Source organism: Oncorhynchus masou, chromosome 30 (genome assembly GCF_036934945.1).
Source record: "Oncorhynchus masou masou isolate Uvic2021 chromosome 30, UVic_Omas_1.1, whole genome shotgun sequence".
NCBI lineage: Eukaryota > Metazoa > Chordata > Actinopteri > Salmoniformes > Salmonidae > Oncorhynchus > Oncorhynchus masou.
In genome coordinates this window covers 13,731,000-13,742,618 of record NC_088241.1, presented here as the reverse complement: position 1 = coordinate 13,742,618, position 11,619 = coordinate 13,731,000, and the positions used below count along the sequence as shown (strand labels likewise).

The 11,619-nt window shown below is 44.1% G+C and overlaps 1 protein-coding gene across 2 annotated transcripts; it reads right to left on the bottom strand.

Moving 5' to 3' along the window:
* Window positions 1-3,008: 3,008 nt before the first annotated feature.
* On the bottom strand, window positions 3,009-7,745 carry LOC135522095 (Krueppel-like factor 10). 2 transcript variants are annotated; one of them, XM_064948049.1, is made up of 4 exons: window positions 7,561-7,745; window positions 5,353-5,601; window positions 4,328-5,189; window positions 3,009-4,009 (listed from the first exon to the last, which is right to left on the bottom strand). In XM_064948049.1, the coding sequence occupies exons 1-4, from the start codon at window positions 7,600-7,602 to the stop codon at window positions 3,705-3,707; spliced, it is 1,458 nt and encodes a 485-aa protein (XP_064804121.1). In that variant the 5' UTR covers window positions 7,603-7,745; the 3' UTR covers window positions 3,009-3,704. The 2 variants fall into 2 exon arrangements, with proteins under 2 accessions (XP_064804121.1, XP_064804122.1); XM_064948050.1 differs by having other exon boundaries at window positions 5,368-5,601.
* Window positions 7,746-11,619: the final 3,874 nt, after the last annotated feature.

The window sequence follows — 11,619 nt, the reverse complement described above, 5'->3', positions numbered from 1 at the left end:
ACACAGAGCCATAGACTTGTGCGGCTTACTCGAAATCCTGACTCTGCCATCAGGATGTCGCAACAGGAACCGGGATTCGTCAGACCAGGCAAAGTTTTTCCACTCTTCAATCGTCCAGTGTTGGTGATTGCATGCCCAGTGGAGCCTCTTCTTCTTGTTTTTAGCGGATAGGAAAGCTGCTATAGCCCATTCGTGACAAGGACCGACGAGTTGTATGTTCCGAGATGCGTCCTGCACACCACTGTTGTACGCTGTTATTTGCCTGTTTGTGGCCCACCTTCTATCTTGCACGATTCTTGCCATTCTCCTTCGACCTCTCATCAACGAGCAGTTTTCGCCCACAGGACTGCAGCTGACTGGATATTTTTTGTTTGTCGCTCCATTCTTGGAAAGCCTTAGACACTGTCGTGCATGAAAAGCCGAGGAGGACAGCTGTTTCTGAGATACTGGAACAGGTCGCCTGGCACCGACGATCATAACATGCTCAAAGTCGCTTAAGGCCACTCGTTTTGCTCAATGGAACTGTGACTGGATGCCTGTCGGCCTGCTTTATATAGCAGGCCACATGAATCAGTCTGTGTAGGAGCAAACCAATTTCGGAAATGTGTTGATGTACCTAATAAACTGTCCACTGTGTGCATATTCCAATAGAACAGGATGTGTTGTCTATTTTTCACTGAGGATAGCAATGTTGAGTAAATGGTTGTATGTTTACACTACACAGAAAGTGAATGCCTTTCAATGGAAGGAAACTCTGTTGACCTCTCACCTACTATTCAACACTGTCTTGAACTGACACAGATATGTGCCCAGAGAGAGGGGTATACTACAAAGCAGGATCAATGAGCTTAGGGCAGCTAACTTTAATAAACAACCAGAAATAACAGGTGATTTTCTGGTTCATTAAGAAAGCTAAAAATAGATACTTATGTATATAAGGTGTATGTGGACACCACTTCAAATTAGTGGATTTGGCTATTTCAGCCACACCTGTTTCTGACAGGTGTATAAAATCGAGCACACAGTTATGCATTCTCCATAGACAAACATTGGCAGTAGAATGGCCTTACTGAAGAGTTCAGTGACTTTCAATGTGGCACAGTCATAGGATGTCACCTTTCCAACAAGTCACTTTGTCAAATTTCTGCCTTGATAGAGCTGCGCCGATCAACTGTAAGTGCTGTTATTGTGAAGTGGAAACGTCTAAGAGCAACAACGGTTCAGTAGCGAAGTGGTAGGCCACACAAGCTCACAGAACAGGACTGCCAAGTGCTGAAACGTGTAGCGAATAAAAAAAAAAATATCTGTCCTCTGTTGCAGCACTCCCTATCGAGATCCAAACTGCCTCTGGAAGCAACAACAGCACAATAAGTGTTCGTCAGGAGCTTCATGAAATGGGTTTCCAGCCTCACACAAGCCTAAGATCACAATGCGCAATGCCAAGCATCGGCTGGAGTTGTGTAAAGCTCGCTGTCTCCATCTGGCAGTATAACGGACAAATCTGGGTTTGGCAGATGCCAGGAGAATGCAACCTGCCCCAATACATAGTGCCGACTGTAAAGTTTTTTGGAGGAGGAATAATGGTCTGGGGCTGTTTTTCATGTTTCGGGCTAGGCCCCTTAGTTCCAGTGAATGGAAATCTTAGTGCTACAGCATACACTGAATCTAGACGATTCTGTGCTTCCAACTTTGTGGCAACAGTTCGGAGAAGGTCCTTTCCTGTTTCAGAATGACAATGCCCCCGTGTACAAAGCGAGGTCCATACAGAAATAGTTTGTCGAGATCGTTGTGGAAGAACTTGACTGGCCTGCACAGAGCCCTGACTTCAACCTCATCTAACATTTTTGGGATGAATTGGAACGCCGACTGCAAGCCAGGCCTAATCGCCCAACATCAATGTCCGACCTCACTAGCGCCCGTGGCTGAGTGAAAGCAAGTCCCCGCAGCAATGTTCTAACATCTAGTGCATTGGTATTCAACTCTTACTCTATGAGGTCCGCTGCGTGCTGGTTTTCTGTTTTACCTAATAATCAATCGCACACACCTGGTGTCTCAGGTCTAAATCAGTCCCTGATTAAAGGGGAACAATGAAAATAAACCAGTGGAAGTGGCTGCGAGGTTGAGATTTGAGTTTGAGGGATCAATTGTAAAGCCTTCCCAGAAGACTGGAGGCTGTTTTAGCAGCAAAGGGGGGACCAACTCCATATCAATGCCCCTGATTTTAGAATGAGATGTTCGACAAGCAGGTGTCCACATTCTTTTGGTCATGTAGTGTATGTGTTATTGGTTGTTGAGTCAATTAGACCATGGCCATTTCAAGTTTATTTTTCTAGCTGGCTAACTCCTTTATCTTGCTTTGTAGTTTACCCCTCAGTTCAGTAACACAACACATTTCCTCTCACAGTGTGGTGCCAGGGCAACAACCTCGCCCTCAATGTGAGTAAGACAAAGGAGATGATCATGGACTGCAGGAAAAGGAGTGCCGCACGCCCCCATTCACATTGACGGGGCTGTAGTGGAGCGGGTTGAGAATTTCAAGTTCCTTGGTGTCCACATCACCAACAAACTATCATGGTCCAGACACACTAAGAAAGTCATGAAGAGGGCATGACAACGCCCTTTCCCTCTCAGGAGAAAGAAAAGATTTGGCATGGGTCCCCAGAACCTCAAAACGTTCTACAGCTGCACCATCGAGAGCATCCTGATCGTTTGCTTCACCACCTGGTATGGCAACTGCTTGGCATCCGACTGTAAGGCCCTACATTGTGTACAGTCCAGTACAATTTTTACGCTGCTGCTACTTGCTGTTAATTATCTATGCAGTCACTTTACCTCTACCTACTTGTAAAAATGATCTCTTTAGTAAATATTTTGTTAACTATTTCTTAAACTGCATTGTTGGTTAAGGGCTTGTAAGTAAGCATTTCAATGTAAGGTCTACACCGGTTGTATTTGGCACGTGTGACAAAAACATTTGATTTGAATTCAACACAAATACAACAAACTAGTAAAGTTTTACACATTTTATTTCACCTGTAACATCACAATGAAAATGTATGTAATTTCGTCAAGTTAAATATACAAACTTTTCTCTAACATTCTTTCTTTGGCCAAACAATTCTCATGAATATTAAATATACAGTGTATTGAACACATTCACTAGGTAGAAAAACAATTAATGTACAAGATCTAATAGTTAAGCATAGTTTTGCAATCCATAAGAGTAAATGACTTATTTGGTAGGCTCAGAGATTCAGAAAGAGTCTATCCAAGCCTCTAGTTGTTCACAGATTTGACTTCTTCATTTCTGTACCTTGCTCCACACTTTGGAGGTTGCCACAGAAAGAGCGGACAGTTGCCACCACTACAACCACATGCAAAGAGGTTGATCTTGTCTTGTCAGTAGTTTAAAGCACAGTTGTAAACAATAATATTAGTATAATCTTCAACAAGTAAGAGTTGATCAAACGTAATGTAAATGAGTAAAAACCCTGCTATCATTCATCACACATTAAACTGCCAACAACAACGTAATCTCAAGTGGACCTGAATGAAATATGAATCTGTAAGTCAAGGATCTTTAAACATGTCAAACAACTTTAGTTTTTAAAGAATTCAACATGTAATTAATTGCATTGATGTGCATTGAAGTCTTCAGTGAACAGTATCACAGTGAATGAGTTCCCATCTAATGACGAAATAGCCTATTCTACAGTGTCTTTAAGGCAAGAGTTTATTCTGGGCAGAGGATGAAGGAACGGTGCCGAAAACACTGCATGTGTAACATCACCGCTGTGACAGACTCCTATCTGCCAACAGGGCACCTTCTTGGTGGCCAGGTGTCGACGGGCGTGCTTGGCCAGGTGGTCGCTACGCATGAAGCGGCTGTGGCACATGGGGCAGGCGAAACGCTTCTCTCCCGTGTGGGTTCTACGGTGGCGTGATAGCTCATCGGATCGAGCGAAGCGTCTCTCACAGCCTTCCCACCTGCATTTGAAAGGTTTCTCACCTGAGCAGAACACATAGAGGAAAGACTAGTGTTACAGCAGGACACACACACACAGTCAGCCATACAGGCTAAGAGGGTGATTACCTGACCTTGTTGTTACGGTATGTAAGGAGGTCTTTGAACGTTGTTGCTTTAGTGCAATTACAGCACCAATAAGGTAGCAAGAGGAAGCCAAAGAAAAGAACACTAACTTTAAAAACCTGAGATAAACTCTGTTGTTATTCCTACAATATGTAATGCTTGTGTTACTTGTAAACAAAAAGGCCACTACCTGAATTTGTAACATTTAAACCACACTCCCCACAAGCCCTGTCTTACCTGTGTGAGTTCTCATGTGAGCCTTGAGGTGGGAGCTCTTAAAGTAGGTCTTGCCACAGTCCTCGTGGGGGCAGATATGGCTGCGGACTCTGGACACCTCAGCAGGCTGCAGGCTGCTCCGCTGGACCACTGAGGTGAAGCCTGGCGCTGGGGCGATGGCTGGCAGCTTGGTGCCACCAGATGTCAGCACTGATGGCTGGATCCCGACAAGTGTCCGGGGAACCAAGAAGACGATAGGGCCCTTTGTCACCTGGTCACCCATGAAGAAGACTGAAGGAGGACCAACTGCTGCTGACTGTTGTTGGTGACTGGTTGCCGCCACCATGGTGGTGGTAACCATTGGAATATGACTGTTCGTTGCAATTGGCACAGCAGGTAGTATCTGGCAATTAACCGGAACAGGAGAAACCCTACAGTTGACAGGGGACACCGATGTAGGTTGGTGGAATTTACCAACAGAGGCTGGCAGAGTTACAGTAACCGGAGCCTGGATGGCAGCCGGTTCAGCAGACGAGTCAAGGGGTGTCATGTTCCCTTTGGAGCCCCTGCCAGATAGCCTATCTGCCAGGGGGTTGTTGATGCTGTCTGGGCTTGGCTGGGGCTGGGGAGGCAGGGGTTGGTTTAGTCTCTGCTCCAGGGGGGTGGCTGGACAGATGCTCCAGCTGCAGTGCTGTGCGTCTGCAGTGTGACGGATCACACTGGTGGCCTGTGATCGGGGCTGGCTGACCATCTGTGGCTGTGTCAAGCCCTGCTGTGCTGGCTGTGGGTTATGTCTCTGGCACCAGGAGGTCTGTACTGTCTCTGGAGCAGGATGACTGTGAATGGCCTCAAAGTTTGGCGGGCTGTATGGTGGGGTCATACACTGAGACAGAGGGGGGGAAAAACCTGAAGTGGTTACGAAACGATATAATCTCTACATTGTGTGAGGTTATATTTATTACATTTCACTTAGTATGGAGGATTATCACAGTGAATGCATGTGACAGAACTTGAGAGAACACACACAAGTAACACAGGAAATTTACCAGAGACTCACAAACCTCAGCCGGGTCAAATGAGAGATGAGAGTCATCCTCTGAGAAATCAGGGGAAGGGGTCAGAGGTCGGAACTGTCTATGCTTGAAGCTCCTGGAAGTTCTGGCTTTCCAGTGGGTGTTCATTAACATAAGAGCCTCCACCGCCTCCATGTCTCCCACGGCCATAGGGTAACACTGGGACTCTTCATGGTTCTGACTGCCAGGATAGTACAGCTCATCAACTTCCACGGTGTCACTCTGTTAACAGATAAAGGAAAATACACTGAGTGTACAAAACATTAAGAACACCTGCTCTTTCCATGATATTGACTGATTAGGTGAATCCAAGTGAAAGCTATGCTCTCTTATTAATGTCACTTGTTAAATCCACTTCAATCAGTATAGAAGAAGGGGAGGAGACAGGTTAAAGAAGGTTTTTTAAGCCTTGAGACAATTGAGACATGGATTGTTTATATGTGCCATTCAGAGGGTAAGTGGGCAAGACAAAATATTTCAGTGCCTTTGAACGGGGTATGGTAGTAGGTGCCAGGCGCACCGGTTTGTGTCAAGAAATGCAACGCTGCTGGGTTTTTCACGCTCAACAGTTTCCCGTGTATTAAGAATGGTCCACCATCCAATGGACATCCAGCCAACTTGACACAATTGTGGGAAGCATTGGAGGCAACATGGGCCAGCATCCCTGATACAGGACCATTGAGGCCCAGTTCGCTACTTTTGTGGGAAAATTATATATATTTGTTTTATTCTGATTTTTCAGGCAGTGCTGCAGCACCCCTACTTACCGCGACTTTGGTTGTGAGGGGAAAAGGGGGGGGTGCAACTCAATATTAGGAAGGTGTTCCTAATGTTTGGTATACTCATGTATCTCATCATAATGTCATGTACCTAGTCCCTGTGATCCATAATTATCCTTTTTCCAAAGACATACAAGCTCATTAGACATTAGTTGAAAGGTGATATTATAAATATCAAAAGTTTAAAGTGAAATATGAAATTATTTTTGTCAATTACTTTTCCATCCATAAAGAAGCAAAGAAAATTATGATTGGAACAACTGTCATTATTCTTCAGCTGGTTAATAAACAATGCTCATGATGTGTCAGTAGCTTTTCTCTATACACTTCAGTAAATCTTTAGATACCTTAAATAATTGATTTACTTGTCAACCAATACTAACAGAATATGTCAATCAGGGATTGTCAACTGGCATATTTGTAGGCTTCAGGATCATGGTAAAATTTCTAAATTTGGTTGTGCATCAGCAGTTTTTCTCTTGATATGTCAGTCACTGACAGTCACTCAATTAGCAATGTCAGCTAACAATTTTTTGAATGTTATGTTAGTCTTGCCAACTATCTAAACATAGTAATCATGGCCGAATACCAACTGGGTACAGAAGGCACGTGCCCAGGGGCCCTAACCTCCAAGGGGCCCCCATTGATTTTGTTAGTCACTCTCACTCAGATATATATATATATATATAAGCATAGCATTAGTCATTGCAAACTTTAAAATTGCTCAAATCTCTCTCCGCCCCATTGAAAAATAAGTAGAATTGCATGAAATTTGTTAGAAAATGTTGACATTTTCTCTCTGCCCTATGACAAATGTGTTGCAGAAAACTTGCTTTAAAACTGCAACATTTACTCTGTTTTTATTTAACTAGGCATCTCAGTTAAAAACAAATTCTTATTTTACAATGACCGCTGGGCCAATTGTGCGCCACTGACCCAAATTAACTTTAAAACTAAAAAAATATATCTCTGCTGTCAAGTAAACAAGTAACATGTTTTGCTCGCATAGGGCCCGAAAAGCCTAGGGCCAGCCCTGGCTACTGGTATAATACATTTAATATAGTGAAGAGAGTTCAGTCATTTAACTTCACAAATGGATTGATTGCTCAAATCAGTTGACTGCATGTGTGGGTATGGATGTGGTTACACAGACCCGCCAGCCACTGCGGCCCCTCATGAGGAGTTCAGAATTTGTGCCCCCCCTCCAACAAATTCAACTAAATCTCAACATCCACTTATTATTACTAAACATATCTCAAAAAGTTCTGTTTACATTCTAAACGTATTTCAAAGAGATAGATACTTATTTTTTAAATTAAACAACATTTTATCATCTAACATCACCCTAACGTTAGTGATTTCCTAAAAGTCTTCAGTGAGAATGAGGATTGTAGCTACTTACATTGTTGTGGCGCTTGACAAAGGACGACATACATTTTCTCATATTCGAAGACAATGTATCGAATGTAACTTCACTGTGTTAATGAAGTGGTGTGTGACAGTCGGACTTGTGGTAAATGTTACAATATATGTTTCTCTTTTTCTTTTTCGAGTTCCATTCAGCCATAATTTCCAATAAAGTGGATACAGAGGGGCCGGTCTCTACTTTCAGCCAATCAGACACAAAGGTGTGCAAGACAGGAACCAATAGGAGAAGAATCAACGCGTGATCAGGGGCTGATGTGGTCCGTGGAAACAGCGTGGTACACAACAGCATCAGCGTGTGAAAATAATGCTGCGAATCCTCCTATCCGGAGTTGAGTGAGGGACATAAAACCCCTAACATGACGAATTGCCGAATTTTGAAAGATCTCAGTTTTTCAAGTCTACTGAACTACATCTGATGATACTTTTGTTGTTATATTATATTACATCCGCTTACACACATTATATTGTTATTACTTTCTTTTTTTGAAACATTCATTTTTTTAAAGTCAAGAAGACTTTACTTTTAAAGACTAAATGCAATATTATATTGCAGACTGTTCTCATAGACTAGACATAATATAGTAAACGTAAATCCGGGATACCAAATTTGTATGATATATTACATGGTATGGTTGCATAAAACAGAAGGAGGGTGGTTGGGTAGGTGTATAACATGAACATCTAGCAACTCAAAGATTGTGTGTTCAAAAACCATCATGGATCTCTTCAGCATTTTAGCTAATTACCAACTTTGCAACTACTTACTACTTTTTAGCTACTTTGCAACTACTCAACATGTTAGCTAACCATTCCCTAACCACAACCCTTTTAGCTAACCCTTTCCCAAACCATAACCCTTTTAGCTAACTCCTAACCTTAACCCCTAACCCCTAGAGCTAACGTTAGCCAGCTAGCTAACGTTGGCCTTAGTACCCACCTAGCTAACTTTAGCCACAACAAATTGGAATTCGTAACATATCATACGTTAAGCAAATTCCAAACATTGTACATTTTTCAAATTCGGAACATGTATGAATTGCAATTCATAACATTACATATGAAGTGTAATTCATAACATATCGTTTGAAATGGATGATGGACATCCACAAATTAACACATAATTAATTTGTGGATGTAAGATATCATACTAAATGGATTGTCTCTGATTTACAAACAGATACAGAATAATACTAAATGCTCTGAGACCACATTGCATATACAATATCTGATTTGGATATCTGGTTTCCGACAAAATGAGAGAGTTGCTGGTTTGAATTCCAGCTGACAAGAACAATCTGGTGGGAGTTCAAGTGTTCCTGTCATTGTCCCCTTGAGCAAGGCACTTAACTCTACCTGCTACAGACAACAGCTCTTTTACATTATTCCTTTTAACCTCAAGGGATTTTAACATGGATAGATAAAGGCTAAATTGTATTTATCTAGGCAAGTCAGTTAAGAAACATTTTTATTTACAATGACAGCCTACCAGGGAAGGTTAACTGCCTTGTTCAGGGGCAGAACGATAGATTTTTACCTTGTCAGCTCAGGGATTTGATTCAGCAACCTTTTGGTTACTGGCCCAGCACTCTAACCACTAGGCTACCTGCCACCCCAACGTGGCTGTGTACAGAGAGAGACATCACCCCATTAAGTGTCTGTGGTTTTTGGACTGCTGCCCTCAGTAGGTCTGGTAGAGTGTTCTATCCTGCCAACAGAGATGGGGGGGGGGGGGTTATCTGTTCCCTGTATGGATAAGGTAAGTGTCAGATGTCTAGACGTTCCTCCACGGGTCAGAGACTGGGAACAATGGGAGGCTGCAGGGAGAGACAATTGTGAAACATACACACAGACTGCCTCCCAAAAGGCCCCATGTTCCCTTAATGCACAACTTTTGACCAGGGCCCATAGGCTAGTGCACTATATAGAAAATAGGGAGCTATTTGGTACACAACCACAGCCAGGCTTCACGGCATCTCCAGGCCTCTGGGTGGTGGTACTGTCTATCTGACACTGAATTATACATTTGAACATCTTACCTCCATTAAAATAACTGACTATAAATCAAATAATAAAATATTTGATTCAGTCCAGTCAGTTGTGACTCACTGAACTCTTTCCATCAAGTACAGTGTTCCTTAAAAGAGTTAACTCCATTACCAGTTCACTGTATCACAGTATCATGTAGTGTCAATGCACGGTCTCCAGACGGCCAGCGGTCTCTAGCTCTGGGTGCCAAGCTTATGTACTGTACATCTCGGCCAAATAGTGTGTCCTAGATTCAAGTTGTAATGCATATAGATGGGGTCGTATCTGGAGTGTTGGGCTAACTTTGAGGCTTGAGGCAACTGTGCCAGTACAGTATCTTGTGATCAGAACCTTATAGGCTATCTGAGCTGCTGCTGTTCATCTGAGATTATTGCTGGAATGGAGGTGTGGCAAGAGGGCCTGGGCACAGTCCCTGAATTTATCCCTTTTTCTCAGAAGAAGAGACCAGGAAAAGCCCAGCAGCGTCCATCCCTCCCCCTTTCTCACGTATATGCCAGTAGTCACATTACCCTGAACTCTGAAGCTGGGTTGCTTGTGAGATCGTAATGCATGGGGGTAGAGTAGTGAGAGGTGGTTGCATGCCTCTAGACCTAGACAGACCCATACTAGATTACTAACATTAACACTAGATGCAGACTTATTCCAGTTTATCCCACACTGACCGGTCCTAAACTAAATATTTTTTTAAAAGTCCCAGCGAGCAGTACAGATCAGTTATTTTAAAGCCTCACTCCTTAGTGAGCTATCTTGTTACTGAGCTGGAAATAACCCATATTTGTGCTGGCCTGAGTGACAAGAGCTGGTGTCGTCACAGCTGATGTGGGCTGTTTAGTGGTGGTGAAATAGCAGTGGAGAGAGGCTCAGGGTTTGGTCTTCAGAGTGTGCATTGGAGGACTGTAAAATGTAAATCCTGGTGTCACGAATTCCGCCGAGGTTGGCTCTCCTGCCTGTTCGGGCGGTGCTCGGCGGTCGTCGTCACCGTCCTACTAGAAACTACCGATCCCTTTTCATTTGTCTGTTGGTTTTGTCTGATTGGTTTCACCTGTGTGTATTTTAGTTAATTAGTGTCTGTATATGTAGTAGGTTGTCCCGCCCTTGTTTTGTGCGGGATTGTTTTGTCTTCATGTCATTTTGGTGGAGTACTTGTGGTTTTTATTCTCCGGTCATTTTATGATCCTGTGTTGGATCATTCACCCGGTGTGTTGGGTTGACCGTCGTTTTTGTACATCGGAGAATAAACTGTCTATTACTGTACCTGCTCTCTGCGCCTGATTCCACTCACCTTAGTACACCGTAACAGAATCCCGCACCACCATGGAATCAGCAGGAGCAGCCGCATCCCCTCTCCCATCGATGGAAGAGAGGGTTCTCCATCACACCAGCGTGATTCACAGGATTGGTTCTGCCATGGACCAAATGATGGAGAGGATGGATCGATGGGAGAGGAGTGGCCTTCCCACCTCATCTACAAAAACCCCTTCTTCAGCACCTCCTGTTCCTGCGATCACATCTGGCTCCGGGGCTCTTCGGCTGACGCTCCCACGGGAGTATGACTGAACGGCGGCTGGGTGCCAGGGTTTCCTCCTTCAACTAGAACTATACCTGGCTACCGTGCGTCCTGCTCCCTCCGGAGAGGAGAGCGTGAGCGCCCTCGTCTCCTGCTTGACTGGGCGAGCCCTCGAGTGGGCCAACGCAGTGTGGAATGGTCCAGACTCGGCGAGGGATAATTACCCAGAGTTCACCCGCCGATTCCGAGCTGTTTTTGACCATCCACCAGAGGGTCGGGCAGCGGGTGAACGGCTGTTCCACCTGCGTCAGGAGACGAGGAGCGTACGGGACTTTGCTCTGGAGTTCAGGACCTTGGCCGCAGGAGCAGGATGGAACGACAGGGCCTTAATCGACCATTTCAGATGCAGTCTCAGGGAGGACGTCCGCAGGGAGCTGGCATGTCGGGACACCACATTCACACTGGATGAACTCATTGACT